The sequence below is a fragment of the Chiloscyllium plagiosum genome, unplaced genomic scaffold (genome assembly GCF_037043375.1).
Source record: "Chiloscyllium plagiosum isolate Xiang-an unplaced genomic scaffold, Cpla_swu_hap1 HiC_scaffold_43, whole genome shotgun sequence".
NCBI classification, from domain to species: domain Eukaryota; kingdom Metazoa; phylum Chordata; class Chondrichthyes; order Orectolobiformes; family Hemiscylliidae; genus Chiloscyllium; species Chiloscyllium plagiosum.
This window is the reverse complement of record NW_028270181.1, coordinates 17,303,306-17,322,255: the sequence shown is the minus strand read 5'-3', so window position 1 is coordinate 17,322,255 and position 18,950 is coordinate 17,303,306. Positions and strand designations below refer to the sequence as shown.

General features: G+C 48.6%; 1 protein-coding gene across 1 annotated transcript in view; it reads left to right on the top strand.

Annotated features, from left to right (window-relative positions):
* Positions 1-18,950, top strand: part of LOC122541854 (erlin-1-like) — a 47,359-nt gene that overhangs the window by 6,148 nt on the left and 22,261 nt on the right. The window contains exons 2-3 of the mRNA XM_043678919.2: positions 13,998-14,120; positions 18,153-18,234. Of these exons, the coding sequence (XP_043534854.2) occupies positions 14,008-14,120; positions 18,153-18,234 (195 nt within the window). The 5' untranslated portion in view covers positions 13,998-14,007. The remainder of the gene's footprint in view (positions 1-13,997; positions 14,121-18,152; positions 18,235-18,950) is intronic.

Genomic DNA, 18,950 nt, shown 5'->3' with positions numbered 1-18,950 from the left:
TCCCGCCCCCCGTGAGCTCCCCCGCCCCCCTCCCGCCCCCCGTGAGCTCCCCCGCCCCCCTCCCGCCCCCCGTGAGCTCCCCCGCCCCCCTCCCGCCCCCCGTGAGCTCCCCCGCCCCCCGTGAGCTCCCCCGCCCCCCTCCCGCCCCCCGTGAGCTCCCCCGCCCCCCTCCCGCCCCCCGTGAGCTCCCCGCCCCCCTCCCGCCCCCCGGCCCCCCTCCCGCCCCCCGTGAGCTCCCCCGCCCCCCTCCCGCCCCCGTGAGCTCCCCCGCCCCCTCCCGCCCCCGTGAGCTCCCCCGCCCCCCTCCCGCCCCCCGTGAGCTCCCCCGCCCCCCGTGAGCTCCCCCGCCCCCCGTGAGCTCCCCCGCCCCCCGTGAGCTCCCCCGCCCCCCGTGAGCTCCCCCGCCCCCCTCCGCCCCCCGTGAGCTCCCCCGCCCCCCTCCCGCCCCCCGTGAGCTCCCCCGCCCCCCGTGAGCTCCCCCGCCCCCCTCCCGCCCCCCGTGAGCTCCCCCGCCCCCCGTGAGCTCCCCCGCCCCCCTCCCGCCCCCCGTGAGTTCCCCCGCCCCCCTCCCGCCCCCCGTGAGCTCCCCCGCCCCCCGTGAGCTCCCCCGCCCCCCCTCCCGCCCCCCGTGAGCTCCCCCGCCCCCCGTGAGCTCCCCCGCCCCCTCCCGCCCCCCGTGAGCTCCCCCGCCCCCCTCCCACCCCCCGTGAGCTCCCCCCCCCCTCCCACCCCCCGTGAGCTCCCCCGCCCCTCCCACCCCCCGTGAGCTCCCCCGCCCCCCTCCCACCCCCCGTGAGCTCCCCCGCCCCCCCTCCCACCCCCCGTGAGCTCCCCCGCCCCCCCTCCCACCCCCCGTGAGCTCCCCCGCCCCCCCTCCCACCCCCGTGAGCTCCCCCGCCCCCCCTCCCACCCCCCGTGAGCTCCCCCGCCCCCCCTCCCACCCCCCGTGAGCTCCCCCGCCCCCCCTCCCACCCCCCGTGAGCTCCCCCGCCCCCCCTCCCACCCCCCGTGAGCTCCCCCGCCCCCCCTCCCACCCCCCGTGAGCTCCCCCGCCCCCCCTCCCACCCCCCGTGAGCTCCCCCGCCCCCCCTCCCACCCCCCGTGAGCTCCCCCGCCCCCCTCCCACCCCCCGTGAGCTCCCCCGCCCCCCCTCCCCCCCCCGTGAGCTCACCCGCCCCCCCTCCCCCCCCCCGTGAGCTCACCCTCCCCCCTCCCCCCCCCCCGTGAGCTCACCCTCCCCCCTCCCACCCCCCGTGAGCTCACCCTCCCCCCTCCCACCCCCCGTGAGCTCACCCTCCCACCCCCCGTGAGCTCACCCTCCCCCCTCCCACCCCCCGTGAGCTCACCCTCCTCCCTCCCACCCCCCGTGAGCTCACCCTCCCCCCTCCCACCCCCCGTGAGCTCACCCTCCCCCCTCCCACCCCCGTGAGCTCACCCTCCTTCCCCCCCCCCCAGCCCCCGTGAGCTCACCCTCCTTTCCCCCCCCCCCCAGGCCCCGTGAGCTCACCCTCCTTCCCCCCCCCCCCCCCAGCCCCCGTGAGCTCACCCTCCTTCCCCCCCAGCCCCGTGAGCTCACCCTCCTTCCCCCCCCAGCCCCCGTGAGCTCACCCTCCTTCCCCCAGCCCCCGTGAGCTCACCCTCCTTCCCCTCCCCCCCAGCCCCCGTGAGCTCACCCTCCTTCCCCTCCCCCCCCAGCCCCCGTGAGCTCACCCTCCTTCCCCCTCCCCCCCCAGCCCCCGTGAGCTCACCCTCCTTCCCCTCCCCCCCCAGCCCCCGTGAGCTCACCCTCCCTCCCCCCCCAGCCCCCGTGAGCTCACCCTCCCTCCCCCCCCAGCCCCCGTGAGCTCACCCTCCCTCCCCCCCCAGCCCCCGTGAGCTCACCCTCCCTCCCCCCCCCAGCCCCCGTGAGCTCACCCTCCCTCCCCCCCCCCACAGCCCCCGTGAGCTCACCCTCCCTCCCCCCACAGCCCCCGTGAGCTCACCCTCCCTCCCCCCACAGCCCCCGTGAGCTCACCCTCCCTCCCCCCCCAGCCCCCGTGAGCTCACCCTCCCTCCCCCCCCAGCCCCCGTGAGCTCACCCTCCCTCCCCCCCCAGCCCCCGTGAGCTCACCCTCCCTCCCCCCCCAGCCCCCGTGAGCTCACCCTCCCTCCCCCCCCAGCCCCCGTGAGCTCACCCTCCCTCCCCCCCCAGCCCCCGTGAGCTCACCCTCCCTCCCCCCCCAGCCCCGTGAGCTCACCCTCCCTCCCCCCCCAGCCCCCGTGAGCTCACCCTCCCTCCCCCCCCAGCCCCCGTGAGCTCACCCTCCCTCCCCCCCCAGCCCCCGTGAGCTCACCCTCCCCTCCCCCCCAGCCCCCGTGAGCTCACCCTCCCTCCCCCCCCAGCCCCCGTGAGCTCACCCTCCCTCCCCCCCCAGCCCCCGTGAGCTCACCCTCCCTCCCCCCCCAGCCCCCGTGAGCTCACCCTCCCTCCCCCCCCAGCCCCCGTGAGCTCACCCTCCCTCCCCCCCAGCCCCCGTGAGCTCACCCTCCCTCCCCCCCCAGCCCCCGTGAGCTCACCCTCCCTCCCCCCCCAGCCCCCGTGAGCTCACCCTCCCTCCCCCCCCAGCCCCCCGTGAGCTCACCCTCCCTCCCCCCCAGCCCCCGTGAGCTCACCCTCCCTCCCCCCCCAGCCCCCGTGAGCTCACCCTCCCCCTCCCCCCCCCCCCCCAGCCCCCGTGAGCTCACCCTCCCTCCCCCCCCAGCCCCCGTGAGCTCACCCTCCCTCCCCCCCCAGCCCCCGTGAGCTCACCCTCCCTCCCCCCCCAGCCCCCGTGAGCTCACCCTCCCTCCCCCCCCAGCCCCCGTGAGCTCACCCTCCCTCCCCCCCCAGCCCCCGTGAGCTCACCCTCCCTCCCCCCCCAGCCCCCGTGAGCTCACCCTCCCTCCCCCCCCAGCCCCCGTGAGCTCACCCTCCTCCCCCCCCAGCCCCCGTGAGCTCACCCTCCCTCCCCCCCCAGCCCCCGTGAGCTCACCCTCCCTCCCCCCCCAGCCCCCGTGAGCTCACCCTCCCTCCCCCCCCCAGCCCCCGTGAGCTCACCCTCCCTCCCCCCCCCAGCCCCCCGTGAGCTCACCCTCCCTCCCCCCCCAGCCCCCGTGAGCTCACCCTCCCTCCCCCCCCAGCCCCCGTGACTCACCCTCCCTCCCCCCCAGCCCCCGTGAGCTCACCCTCCCTCCCCCCCCCCCAGCCCCCGTGAGCTCACCCTCCCTCCCCCCCCAGCCCCCGTGAGCTCACCCTCCCCTCCCCCCCCCCCCAGCCCCCGTGAGCTCACCCTCCCTCCCCCCCCAGCCCCCGTGAGCTCACCCTCCCTCCCCCCCCAGCCCCCGTGAGCTCACCCTCCCTCCCCCCCAGCCCCCGTGAGCTCACCCTCCCTCCCCCCCCCAGCCCCCGTGAGCTCACCCTCCCTCCCCCCCCAGCCCCCGTGAGCTCACCCTCCCTCCCCCCCCAGCCCCCGTGAGCTCACCCTCCCTCCCCCCCCCAGCCCCCGTGAGCTCACCCTCCCTCCCCCCCAGCCCCCGTGAGCTCACCCTCCCTCCCCCCCCCAGCCCCCGTGAGCTCACCCTCCCTCCCCCCCCCCAGCCCCCCGTGAGCTCACCCTCCCTCCCCCCCCCAGCCCCCGTGAGCTCACCCTCCCTCCCCCCCCAGCCCCCGTGAGCTCACCCTCCCTCCCCCCCCAGCCCCCGTGAGCTCACCCTCCCTCCCCCCCAGCCCCCGTGAGCTCACCCTCCCTCCCCCCCCAGCCCCCGTGAGCTCACCCTCCCTCCCCCCCCAGCCCCCGTGAGCTCACCCTCCCTCCCCCCCCAGCCCCCGTGAGCTCACCCTCCCTCCCCCCCCAGCCCCCGTGAGCTCACCCTCCCTCCCCCCCCAGCCCCCGTGAGCTCACCCTCCCTCCCCCCCCAGCCCCCGTGAGCTCACCCTCCCTCCCCCCCCCAGCCCCCGTGAGCTCACCCTCCCTCCCCCCCCAGCCCCCGTGAGCTCACCCTCCCTCCCCCCCCAGCCCCCGTGAGCTCACCCTCCCTCCCCCCCCAGCCCCCGTGAGCTCACCCTCCCTCCCCCCCCAGCCCCCGTGAGCTCACCCTCCCTCCCCCCCCAGCCCCCGTGAGCTCACCCTCCCTCCCCCCCCAGCCCCCGTGAGCTCACCCTCCCTCCCCCCCCAGCCCCCGTGAGCTCACCCTCCCTCCCCCCCCAGCCCCCGTGAGCTCACCCTCCCTCCCCCCCCAGCCCCCGTGAGCTCACCCTCCCTCCCCCCCCAGCCCCCGTGAGCTCACCCTCCCTCCCCCCCCCAGCCCCCGTGAGCTCACCCTCCCTCCCCCCCCAGCCCCCGTGAGCTCACCCTCCCCCTCCGCCCCGTCCCCTCGCCCCTTCTCTCGCGCCTCCCCCCCACCCCCGTCCCCCTCGCCTCTTCTCTTGCCCCCCCCGTCCCCTCGCCCCCACTCCCTCACCCCCGTCCCCTCCTCTTCTCTCGCCCCCCCCACCCCCGTCCCCTCCCTCTTCTCTCGCCCCCCCCACCCCCGTCCCCTCGCCTCTTCTCTCGACCCGCCCCCGTCCCCCTTGCCCCCACCCCCCGTCCCATCGCCTCTTCTCTCGCTCCACCCCCCCACCCCCGTCCCCTATTCTCTTCTTTCCCCCTGTCCCCTCCCTCTTCTCTCCCCCCCCCCGTCCCCGTCCCCTCACCCTTCTCCTCCACCCCCCCTCTTCTCCTCCACCCCCGTCCCCTCGCTCCTCTTCTCCCCCCACCCCGCTCTTCCCGTCCGCTCGCTCGCTCTTCTCCCCCCACCCCCCCCCCCACTCGCTCTTCCTGCTCCCCCGGCTCTTCCCGCCCCACCCCTCATTCCAACTCTCGACCTCTCACCCTCCCCCAACTTCACCTTTGTTCTCACCCTCACCTTGCCCTTTACTGACCCCTGATCTCCTATGTTTCATTGTCTTGTGTTAAAAGAAACATATTTTAAAACTGCCCTCTACAAAGGAGTAGAGGGTGGAAATAGAAACTTTACATTGCAGGCAGAAATCCTTTTTAAACTGCTGTCCCTGAATGGAAGTTTTTCTGTCTGCGTGTGAGGCGATGTTTAAATGATTCCTGTTCAAATTGTTGTTTTTAAAATGTTCATAATTGGGCTAATTTTCTGCCGTCTATCTTCACTGGAACTTGCTTTCTCAACTTTTTCTTTGCTCCATCCCTGCCAAGCTCCAGAGCTCTGACCCATATCATGCACAATCTGCATTTGTTTCTGTTTTCTCATTTATGCTGATCTCTTCCTTCGCCATTTTCTTTTCCTTTTAAATTCCTTCCAGGCATTGTTCGACCAGATTGATGCAGTTTTATCCAGTTTGGTGTTTAACTACCCCCTCTTTTAACTTGTACATTATGTAATCTTTGTTCCAAGCTTTCACTACCTAACCTCCTTTGGCTTTACTGAATCCTCTCTGCTTTATAATGTCCATATCAATGCTTCAGTCAGATCCCACCACCCGATTGTTGTCAAATGCCAGACTTGTAAATGCAAGTTAAAACTGTGTTAGGCTTTTCTGGGGAAAGCTTGGTGGGTCTGTTGGTGTTTTACTAATTGCAAGGATGTAAGCAGAAAGTAAATATTTGCCCCATGAACAATTTCAACAGACTTAATTTTAAATAAAATTATGTATTTGTTTGTTCTGGGATTCCAAAAGATGTTTCAGAAAGATACATATTTGGAGAGAAGTTAATCAGTTTAGTCTTTTCCAAAAGACCTTTGCTATTCATTTTGACGATCACAAAATCCCTACAGTGTGGAAACAGGCTAGTTGGCCCAAAAAGTCCACATTGACCCTCCAAAGAATCATTCCGCTCCCCTATTACCCTACATTTACCCCTGACTAATGCACCCAACCTACACATCCCTGAACACTATGGACAATTTAGCATGACCTGCACATCTTTGGGTTGTGGGAGAAACCGGAGGAAACCCAAGCAGACACTGGGAGAATGTGCAAACACCATACACAGCTGGAATCTAACCTTGGTCCCTCGCACTATGACACAGCAATGCCACCCAACGAGCAACTATGCACTTCATGATTTCATAAACCTCTAATAGACTTCATCGAGCATGATATCATGTTCTTAAATCCAATTGACAGGCTAGGAATTTAACTCCCTGACAATCTGTTACATTTCTTCATAGCTGAGAACTCTTAAAATGTACTTTTTTTTTTCAGGATGTAAATGTTTCAGTGGTGAGAACTGGATAAAGTTCTTGACACCAGAGCATTGTAAAGTGTGATCAAACCTCATGTTCCTTCTAGTTTTGGCTGAATAATTCAGTGAATGTGCAAGATCTCACAATGCTCCTTCTCCTAGCCAATACTTCACTTTGTTTTCAATGTTTGTTATTTGGGCATCTTCGAAATGATTTTTTTTCTTTTATGTTTCGCAGTATTAGTGCACTACCATTTTGTGTATGGTGTGCAAACAGTCTTTTTCAACTTCATCTTTGCTATTTCAGCCATTCATCGTGCATCATCTTTCAAGTGTTAGTCTTCCTGTATAAAATTTAATTTCTCTCTGTTCTGTCCACTGAGTTATTTTGGTTAGCTGGTTCTGTAATTTGAGCTGCTATTTTCTGGTTCACTAACCCTCTCGGCTAGGTGTCAGCTGCAAATTTGATTAATTTACATTCACTCTCTGCTTTCAAGGTACTCTATGTTCAAAACTGTAGTTGACTGCACCAAAGGCACTCTGAGAATGGTATTGAGTTTAGAGCCATTATCATGGGCAATCAGTCATTAGTGAATGTGATTATCCACCAAGTAAATTCCATGCCATTGGTTGTGGGTCTTTGGAAAGAATTGGACCTTGGCCTTAAGATCCTCTCGGTAGACTCTTTGTGTGGTACATCTTTTAATATGGGAATGCTGCTGCACATCAACAGACATGTGGTCCTTGACAGAAGGTGCATCCGGTTCCTGTGGCAAGGAAACTTCAAATGGAGATCCCCTTACAGTTGAAGTCTCCATCCGCCATCACAGCCATTGACATCACATGAATACCTTCCACTTGATTTGCCATTGAGGACTTGTTTTCATTTACACTTAATCTGGTTCCTCCCCTCCAACCTTGCCATCATGGGTGATCATTCCAGAAGTTGAGATCACCTGGCACCATTACTCTCAGAATCAGTGGAACATCAGTCTTCCCCATCGCAGCAAGGTGGTAATCCACAGAATGGTGCCATTCATTTAGCTGTGAATTAGGGTCAATTTTAAATTCTATTTTTGGTGTGTGTGGCAGTGATGTTATGATTCCCAACATTTTGTTTCACGGACTTTATCAATATCCAAGCTGAACCAATTGCAGTTTATTAAACCTTGATATAATGCGAACAGGCAACTGGGTAGTGATTAAATTTCTTTCCAAGAGTTTTACCACCTGCCATGGTGCTTCCCTGTTATTAATGACAGTTTGATAAACACTTCAACACCTGGAAACAAATGCCATCTACACCTGGAGGGCAATTCAGAGATAAACATGTTTTTACTTTGAGTTATGTCAACTGTTGGCATTTGGCTGTTCTGCATTTCTGCATTCATCCTTGTTAAAATCTTTCCTTCATCTGGAACTCTTTTAGTGTGCTATAAGAGAGGAGAAACAAAGGGTAGTTTGACAACTTAGTGCCCTGGAAATCGAGCCCCACTATTCCTGGAGTCGTCACAAATGAGAGAGTTTAATGAAAGTGCCAAAAATCCCAATTTGCCTCTTGACTGCTCAATGAACCACACGAGGCTTTCATCAGTAATTAAAACATAACACAATTTGTTATAAGTATTTATTTGTCACCAGTCCAAATCTCAAATCTAAATAGATTAGTTTTGTAATTCTTGAATTTCTTTGATGCTACGATACCATCTGCACAAGATCAATCAATCTGTAGTTCACTAGCTGCTTGGTCAGTCATGTTTTCTTATTTCTTTCAGCATCTCCAAATGTAGTTTTACTCTTTGACAGAATATTGGAATGAGTGACTTTTTTTTTGGAAAGGTGGGGACAGAACGATTGATGCAACTTCTGTAGGTTTCTTTACTTCTGTTTCATTTCCTGCATTCTGTTAAGCTGCAAACTCACCACTCAGAAGCTTGTTACTATGTTGAGCTTACTGAACAAATTGAGTCCAAATAATTTGACAGTGTCCTAAAAAGTAATGTTGTTTCATTCAGTAGATGGCTTCACTGGTTTTTCCAAGTTGCAAACAATCTTTTGTACATTCTCCTCTTTATAATAGTTTCCATTTTAGTCCATAGACCATAAGTAAAATTGGCTCTTGCGTACCTCCATAGTGGTACACCATTTCAAAAACATGCCTTTTATTGCAAGGTACACACAGACAATAATACATGAAGCTTGGATCCACTCATTGTTATTCATCTCATACAGTATCCGTTGTGATCCTTTTGAATTCGTAACTTAGTTGTATTTTTTTCACATTCTAGTCAATGCATTTGTTGCTTTTCCAGCATTGTGCATAATTTTTGGATTGAATGGTTGAATTAATGAGCTCCATCTGAACTTTGAGTTTTCAAGTTTTCAACAAAATATTATTAGCAACATGCATTTTTGTTAGCTGCATACCCTGCTACTCAAAATAAAACCAGCATTAATTTAGAAGAAAACTTAATATCTGTATCTTCATTTGTGGGAGAAAAATCAATTGTTTGGTTTTGTCACAATGCTGGTCTTTTTACAAGATTTTTTCCAGGGGGGGGTTGTTAGGTTCTTTTCCTGAGCTTTCACGCGTGAGATGCAATTCGCACACACCAGCTTCTGCAAGCAGTTAGTTAGTTTATCAAAAGCTGTACAAGCTAGGTGACCCCCTTTGATCCTCCTTGCAGGCATGCAAAGTTGAGTCAAAGGCCCCAAATGAAGAGGAAACATCCCCTTTTATACAGGTCAGTTGGTAATGCTCACAGGAACTCTGGCAACTCCTTCATCCCCCCTGTCCCTCTTTTTTTTTCCCCCCACCCCAAATCCCCCATAACCACGTTACCCCAGGTACAATGGTAGGATGAGATCATCCTCAAAGATAATGTAAATTTAAATGCCCTAATCCCGGGGAAATGTTATGCAGACAACTTCCTGACTCCGTGATTCCCCAAGACAAAGTAGGTGTGATACGTCCTAGCTCTGGAGTGGTCCTGCAAATGACCTCTGGCTCTACTACTTCCCCAGATAGTGTAAATATGATATGCTTCAGTATTTGGGGATGATCACGCAAGCAATTTTGATTGGCGGGGGGGGGGGGGTGGCTATGAAAGCATTTCTGAATGGAAGGGAGTGAATAAGAGTTTAACTTGATAATAGCAGGGAAGTAGTAGGAAATGGCTGCCTGAATGAAGTGGGAGTCATCCACATTCCTACGTGCGTGTCGTCCCCACCCATTTCCAGACAGTTTAACCATTTAACATTACATTAAAGTCCAGAGAGAGTACAGTTTAATCGTGGTAATTGGCCAGGCTCCATCTAGGCTGGGTTTGAAAGGTTTATTGGGGCCATTCTTGTTTACCCCAGCTGATAATGCCTCCAGCCTAAGGCTTTCAAGTCTTAAAAACCGGTATAATCAAAGGGGAGGGCCAGCTAGCTATGTAGCTAGCCTTCTCTTAGAGTTTTTGATTCAGTTCAACAACAGTGCGTGAGAAGAAGCGCTGCTGGAGCAAGTCCAGCCAGGTACTGTCTCTCTAATGTCAAGCCTGTAAGCCCTTGTTTGTTTCATTTTTACTGTGTGTAAGGGATGTATTTTATTGGGACTGTTTCAAGTATTTTCAGAACAGCATCATAAGTCGGGATAGTTTGTCAGTTGTTTGCTTCGGGATAAGTTATCCAGTAATCCATTTTCTGGTTATGTTTCATTCTGTAATTTATAAATAAATCCTGTTTGTTTAAAACCTGGCAGTCAGACCAGCTAATTTACTCTGGGAATGTCTACTATACACTTACCTAAAACAAATAGCAAAGATGTGGTCTGGCTACCTGTTTTAAAAATGTTTTGAGGAGTCTGGCTTGTCCTTTAAAAGTTTCACAATGAATTCTTCTGCAATGTCTTAAAATTATCGAGTTAACCTGGCTGCAAGGTAATTCCTCTGGTTTAAAGTCATGAAATTCTTTCAGTGAAAGAATTAAATTAAATTTTTGCGTCAATTAAGTTATCCTCAAAATGTGAACTAAAGCATTTTCTCATTTCTGTTTTCTGATGTTTGCCTACTTTCAACTGCAGTTGCTTGTATTATCTTAGTTGCTTCACTAATATCAAGAGTTGATTACAAGAGTCAGGCTATCTTCTTGCAGCTTTATAAGACTTTCATTAGACCACACTTAGAGTATTGCATTCAGGTTTTGTTGCCTCATTACAGAAAGCCTGAGGAGGCTTTGGATAGGGTGCAGAAGAACTTTACCAGGATGCTACAAGGAGAGACTAGAAAGTCTCAGGTTCTTTTCTCTGGAGCGGAGGCTGAGAAATTATAAGATGCATAGAAAGGATTGACGGTCAGAATTTTTTTCCCAGTGTTGAAATGTCTAAATCTCGAGGCCATGCCTTTAAGGTTAGGAGCAAAAGTTCAAAGGAGACGTGAAGGGCATGTTTTTTTTTTAGAGTGGTAGGAATCTGGAATGCAGTGCCAGGAGTGGTGATGGTGGAGACAGGCATGATGATAGGGGTATTTAAGGGACTTTTGTGTAATATAACACTTATCTAAGAAATGGATAGATATGAACCAAGGGCACGTCAAAGGGATTCATTTAATTTGGCATCCTGTTCAGCCCACCATCATAAGCTGAAGGGCCTGTTGCCATGCTATACTCTTCTGTGTTTTCGTGTCCACTTCGTCAGACTGGAAGAGAAAGCTGATTTGTTACTGGTCAGATGTTTTAAACAATGTTAAATAATAGTATTCCGTTGTGGTATTAAATGTTTTGAACCATCACGTCCAACTCTATTTTTGGTGGCTCAATTTCTCAGTGGTGTTCTGAACAGTATGTGTCTGTTGTCTGAGTTGACAACACTTCAATTTTCTGGCCATTTACTTCCAACCTATCAAATCTCTCTGCTCATTGCTTCTTGCCCTGATGTTCAGTTCAATATGAGTAAATCTGAACCTCAGTTGTTTCAGGTTCCAGATTCAAGTTTGATTGTGATTGAATGTTGGCTTTCTGCATTTCAAATTCAATGTAACTCATGTAGGCTTTGCTCGTGTTCATAAGAACGAAAAAAAAATTTCTTCACTTGAAAGCCTCCATCAAACACACAAATATGGATGCTTCCTGACTGCAGTTGGATAGATCTATGTTTCGATTCTAAAGGAGAATTAGATGAAAGAGGCTAACAATCATTTTGCATTCTCCTAGTTGATGCTAAGCTTACCTGCATACCCTTAGTCTTCCCTTTTACTGGGCAATGTTATCATTTTTAGATCACAGTATGAGAGATCAAGATGTGATGCTTCTGTGAAGCCTTAAAGGATGTTCAGAGATGTTATGTTTATTTGCTTGTACAGAATTTGTGTACATTTCCTTGTTCTCCTGTACTTGAGGCAAAATTATTGTTTCTTGAGCACAGTGTTCAAGTGTAAAAATCACTATAACTCATGATCTTTAACTGCACAAATGTTTTGTCTTTTTTTTAATGACAGGGTTAATCAGTCCACATACCTTGATTAGGGCTTTAGATTCAGGAATTTTATCCCTTGCTTCAAACACAAGTGATTTTCATTACCACAATCAGAGTTTTCCTATGAATTTACTAACAACCTCCACATCAACATCAACCAAAATTTCCATTCACAATATTTAAACTCTTTAAACTCTTCAGCCTCATAGGTGATATTTACTCTTGTATCCACCTGTCAAAATTACTTTGTCTAACCCTTTTGAATATAATTGTTTGCCCAGACTGCTTCCATACATTCTGAAGCATCTAGCTGTATGCTTGTTGAACTAACTCATCCCAAATAACCTGTTTTATAGCATCACTGTTCTGAGAAATCTGACATTGAAGCATAAATTTCAAGCGCTCCATCTGAGAATTCACTTGGTTTTGTTGTAAGTTTATTGGAGACTTTATTCTCCCTGGATCCTACTTTTTAAAGCAAAAAACGGTCTTTATCTTTTAATCTATTTTTTTGCTTGCACTAACGCCACACTCAATTGTTCATTGTCCTTGTTCTAAAATATCCCAGCCAAAAAACCCCCAAGCTTTTCCCAACTTGCTGGTTTGGTGCACTAAAAATCGAGCCCCAGAGTCACCATATGTGTGAAGGTTGAATGAAAGTACCACAAATCCCAACTTGCCTTTGACTACTACTACTCAATAACAGCAAACCACACCAGGCTTTCTTCAAAAATAAAAAAAAACACTATTGTAACTCTTCACCTGTAATATGTGATTTCTTTCTGTCCTTTTTGTTTAAATTCAAATATCGACACAAACTATATTCTACATGTGACAACCTACACCACAAGCACAAAGCCAGGGTCATGAACTGCTGCTGGAAAGACTAAGAATTCCAACTATAAGCTTTAGAGCCTTAAATATTATGGTATATTACCAAAAGTAGACTAGTATATTGAAGTAATTATTATTGAGAATATTTGACTCAAAACAAAGAGCCACCCAAAATGGAGGTTTAGGATTTCATTTTTGGACCAGCTGCTGATTGGGGAAAACAGAACTGAGTTTTAAAGTTATTTTCAAAAGTGTATACATTGGCCTTTGACACAAATGCTGTTTGAACTAACACAAAACCTTATATTGGGTATAGTTTCCCAATATAAAACCACGTGGTCGCACACGGGCTTTTTGCATTCGTACCTTCGTACGTACCTTGAATTTCGTACGTACGTTGAAGCAAAATTTAAAGTACAATCCTGTTCGTAAACCAATTTGTTCGTGAACGGGGTCGTTCGTATGTCGAGACGCTACTGTATGCTAAATGCCCTCTTAACCATCCTGTCTATCTGTGACAAAACTTTTAAAGAAGTATGTACCTAAACCCCGAGGTCTCTTTGTTCAAAAACACTACCCAGGGCTTTACCATTAACTGTATATGTCCTGCCCTTGTATGTTTTAGTGAAATGCAAGATTTCGCATCTATCCAAATTAAACTCCACCTGTCACTCCTCAGCCAATTGGCCCAATTGATCAAGATCCTTTTGTATTTTTAGATAACCTTCTTCCCTGTTAACTCCATCACCAATATTCTCTTCAAGTGTAGTAGTTTATGGTTAGGTTCAGCAAGTAAGAAATTTGTAAAGGTTATCCTACCCAATATCAGGCTTTTCTTCATGATATAACTTGCAGGTAACTTTTACAGCAGTAGGATCTTTCTTACTCTTCCTTTATGTTCAGATTTCAGAGTGAATATTGCATTCTTACATGTGATGAAGATTGAAAAACAGAGTTGTGTTTGAAATTGACTACTTGTAATTAGCCTAATAAGAAAATTCCTAAAACTGGGTCAGATTAAAAAAGGACAAAGGTGCAGAGAATTCTTGGCAAAATTAAAACCTTTGCTCATGTCTTTGGTCGATTTGATTTCAACAATGCTTCATAAAAAACTGCTACTTCAACGAACTTCAAGTTCAAAGAATGTTGCAATACTGTAATTAAGTTTAAATTTGATAGTTTCTATTTGATAAAGCACAAAACTCTACTTCAATTTATTTTATTAATGGTGCGAGCTAAATGTATATGATGCTTATAAGTTGTAATTTTTTTTTGTTGCACATTGGTAATTAATCAAATGTTAGAATCTTGAGCCACCACACTGAAGTAAAATGGAGAAGTAATATTCTACCACAAATGTATATAATTTTTGCATGTACTGTGTGTTCAGTTTTGAGGAAGTATGTACTAACTTGTATATCACACCATATTTGTGTCGTTTTATTTCTCTCTGCCTTGTTTTATCTTCTCCTGTTCCATTCCATTTCTTATAGGAAACACAGGATGACCATGACTCATGTTGGAGCAACTTTGGCTGCACTAACTGGAGTTGTAGCCTTCTTCCTTTATTCTTCCATACACAAGATTGAAGAGGGCCACCTTGGTATTTACTACAGGTATTAAATTCATTTTAATGGAAGCTGATTTGAAGATTTGCAACAGTTGGATTAAAAAGTGCAGGGAGATCAACGTCTTTAATTTTTCTATTGTGGTGAAAGTACTATCATTTTGGAATTTGGATTCTAACAGACCAAATGGCTTATGATTTTAATTCTTTGAGGGGGACTCTTATTCCGAGGACTGTAGGGCTTTGATTTGGTTGTCTCTGTTATTGAGATTTCTTGGCTTGGATGTCATCCTGTATGGTAGCTTCTCCAGGATGCTACTTTGCTTTTCAGTATGCTTGTGTTGCTATCCATGTCCTGCACTCTTCTGTAACCCATGGTTGATTCCTGCCTGAAAGACGAGCAAAATACCAACGAGTGCGGAGATCTGAATTAAACACGCGCACACTGCTGGAAAATTCAGCAGGTCAGGCAGCCTCAGTAGAGAGAGAACGAGGGTTACAGTTTCAACCCAAAGCATTTTTGTCTCAATGTACATCCTTTGAGTAAAGTAAAAGATGTACCAGACAATGATCGGGGTTGAATATGGTTCTGCTGCTGATGACCCATGGGATCTCGTGATGCACAGATTTCAGCTGCTGGATCTGTTCTGAATCTATCCCATTTAGCTCCAATGGTAGTACCTTATGGAATAATGGTCAATAATGTTGGTGTGAAAATGGAACTTCATCTCTATATGGTCTGTGCAGTGGACACTCCTACCAGTATTATCATGGATAATGCTCCTGTGATCAGTAGGCTGGATAGGATAAGGGAAAATAGGTTCCTTTCTTTTGTTGATTCCCTCTCCACCTGCAGGTCTAGTTTGCTAGATGTATCTTTGAAGAGTCTACCATCTTGATCAGTTTTAATGTTGTTGAGTTACTCCCTCATGATTGGCAGTGATGTCCACCATCCAGAGGAGATATAATACAGCTGTGAGGGTAGCTTTGAGAGAGTCTAGAGCTATATGTAGCCTCGACCAAGTAAGGATCATGAATTTTCTTCTTTTGAAGGAAATTTAATGAACCTGACAAGCTTGATGACCACCTCATAGTAATTGATCTTAAAGTGGAATCTCTTGATTACTAGTCCAGTAACAATTCCTCGATGCTACCACGGTCCCTGAAATGGGATATACTTGAGATCCCAACTGCTGAGGTTTCCCCAATATAGTCGCCTTCACTTTCGTAACTTGTAATTTCATCCTTCATTAAATTCCATCAAATCAATATGCAAATATATTGACAAGCACTTTAATCATAGTTTGTATAGATTTTGTAATCCTAAAAGAAGTATCAAGCTATATGCCTGTGCCTTGAAAATATTCTGGTGAATGAATTATACCTTCAGAAATGTTTATTGATTTCACTTCTCTTTATAAAACTGTTAACTTTTTTATGTCAAAAAATAAACTTTTTTATGTGAAATGCCTATCTTTTTGACTGTTAAAAGTTGATTATAATTATGACACATTTGTTCTAATCTGTGGATGGTGCTTGATACTGGCAATACTGAGACATTGTTGGAATCACTTGTGCTTTCTGTGATGTTCAAAAATACAGCTCTTGTGTCTTGTCTTGTTGTGAGGTGGGAGTGCCCCTGCTTCTAAGCTACAAGGTCCAGGTTTCACCTGCTTCAGAGGTGTAGAACAACATCTCTGAACAGGTCGATTTAGAAAATACCTAAAATTACTGCTTGCTTTATTTATTTACTTCAGCTCAGAATTGCATTTGTGAAACGAGAAAATGTAAACCATGTCATTGGACAGAGGCACATTATTTGTTTTTATCTATAATTTAAGCTTATGAACAATGAAGTTACAATATGGAGTAGTTTTGGTTGATCTTGTGTCCTTTTTTGAATCTTATTGTAAAACTACGAAGCTTTAGAGACTAGTTATTAAACCATCTTCAAGCTTTGTTTCCATGAAGTAGGAAAAATAAAATAGTAATTGTGAATTATTCCCCAAGGGGAGCTTGTGAATATTTCAACTTTGTGTTTACTTGCTTTTCTAACCTCTGCGTTTTGCTTTAAGAATGATTGATAGCGCCAGACATCATAAATTATGTTAGGCTTATTGACTTGGAACCTTTTGAAGCTTCACCCTTTTGCATGTCCCTTTTGATATTTTCATGGACTAATTGGTATTTTGTAGCTTAGGCAAAACGAATTAAAGGTTTAATTAGTCACCAGTGCTCGCAAGATAATGCTCCCCATAGAAAGAAATGTGAGTTCAACCTTTTTCTGAAATTGGCAGCACTTCAACTGTTGCTATATCAGAAACTATCCGTATAACCCACCCTATGCAACTTGAAAAGACTGGGCCATCTTGCATAACCTTGCTAATTTGCATTTGTCATCTGGATGATTGGTACCTCCAAACTCAGTGCATATTGTAGGACTGTTGATTTGGAATTGTACTGAAGCTGATCTAACACTTAGTGCTGTACAAATGGTTTTATTTTTGTTATTTCTTGAATGGTTGCTTTACTTGACTTTGGTTTGTCAGCACTGAAAATTGTAGCTTCAGGAAAATAATGTTTTACTGAAAGCTGAACTCCATGTGTTGAAATGTTTGAATTCTGGTGTTTACTTGCTATGAGTAAGACCACTGGGAGATGTCTCAGTGCTATATTATTTATCAGATTCTTTGTTTTTTCCACAATGGAGTAGAAATATTCATGTGTTGGAAATATATTATCACTTCATTTAATCTGCCAAAATACACCATCACAAACTTCTTGGATACAAGATCTATATTTACACAGCTTAAAACAATGGACTGGTTTGGAGCCTCAGTGAAGAATGTTTGGTCAAGATGCAACTCTGCTTTGGAAAGCAGAAATCACTTCTGTTCCCCTTGTTAGAGGAGCTGTTTATGTTGAGTAAGCAGAGGTGGAAATGTACGCAATGTTGGAGATCAAAGCAAGAGAGAGAGATGAGAAAATTGCAGGATATGATTGTGGTTGAGGGAAGAATTATGGGTAAAGAGGACTTCGAAAAATATTAAGTTTGAGGGAGATCGAAGTTAAAATCTGAGAGAGGTGGAAACAGAGTCTGCAAGGTCATGGCAAGGGGATTGGGAGTGTGTGATAAGAAATTATGATGAGATGAGTACCATCCACATTCAAGTTTTGGACTGTATATGGTGGGAATATTGCTAAGGAGTAGATTTAAAATTTCTTGTAGGTTTACAATTTGTTATTCTGCCACAAGCACCTTGGTTTCCTAGCCCTGGATTGTAGGGGATAATTATACAACCCAACATGCCTTAATGTTGTGCATTAACTATTAATTACCTTTTTTATGTACGATTGCTCCAAGCCAATGACAAAAATTCAGGAAATTTCATACTGCCTTTCTTGCATTTACAATATAAATGTAATAACTAATTTTATCTTTCCATGACCAGCAGGCACATGCCTTTATAGCCAGTGAAGTACATTTTTGAAACATTGCTACCGTTGTAATGTGATAATAGCGTTAATCACTTGGATGTGGAAAGCACTCTCAAACAGCAGCTTATTTAAGTTTTATGTTGTTTGAGAAATATTGACCAGAACACTAGAGATAGCATCTCTGTTCTTTGAAATAGTGGCGTTCAAATTTTTCTGTCCATTTCAGAGCAAATGGGATCTATTTTAAACATATCTTTTGGAAGACAACATCTGCAGTAGAGCAGCACTGTCTCAGTATGGCACAGTTTCAACTTTGATAATTCTGCTCATGTTCTGCAGTTTGACTTGAATCTACAATGTTCTGATTTTGACAAGAGTGCTATCAACTTAGTGACAGCTCACTCATTCATGGGGAGATGAAATAAGATGAGAAGCTTGTCCAGAGTGTAGATTGAGCCAAATGATGGGTTTCTGCTCTGTAAATTAATCTTTTTCCATCCAGGTTTAGTATGGAGTTTAACTGAAAATTAGTTTGCGGCCTGTTGTATTCTATACCCATGGCTGATCAACATTACTTGTAATATCATTTTCAATGTGATGCTGTTTGAGTTTGTTAAAATGTGTTTACTTTTTTTTTCTTTAGAGGTGGTGCTTTGTTGGCCAGTCCAAGTTACCCAGGATACCACATTATGATACCCTTTATAACCAGCTTCAGATCTGTTCAGGTTAGCAATTCGCTTTGAAGTTGCCAGTAAATACAAGGTAGAATGCAGTTATAATTTGCCTGATTGACATTCTGCATTGACTTCTAGAAGAATACTGCCTTTAATGTTTTGGAATGCTTTGTTCCTGAATCCTCCTCAGTGTGATAAAGTTTTGTGAATAGTCCCTAATAGCTGTTCTAAATCAGTTTAGAAATCCACAGGCAATGTATAGTAAAAAGTCAAAGCGCATCGAATAGAATTTTCCTCGGCATGATGTGGGCAATAGTGAGAAAATTGGGAGAGTTGTGGAAGGTTGGCAGTGAGGTGTTTTTCAATGTTGAGAGCGGAAGTCCCACTTTCCAACCAAGTACTGAACAGCATGGCATGAGTCTCAGTAATAAGTAGTAAGAGACTTATTTGTGTATGCATTAACCTTCTCATTATTTTGTCATCTCAGTTCATTGGCTAGCATTTTTCCATTCTCCCATCCAATTATAGAAATTAGACAACGACAGTTCCCAGTATGAAAGTCAGTGGTGACCTGGCTCCTCCAGTTTCACCACTTGTCTTTCTCTGGGCTTTCATCAATCGCCTACTTCTGGGCGCCCACTTCATGGCCATCAACTACATGTACGAGGGCCTCCAAATTTCCATTGGTGAAGCAGAATGCCAGTTGCCTCTATCTGGAGCAGTTGACAGGAATAGCACAGGGCATCTGCAGACTGCCAGCATTTGAC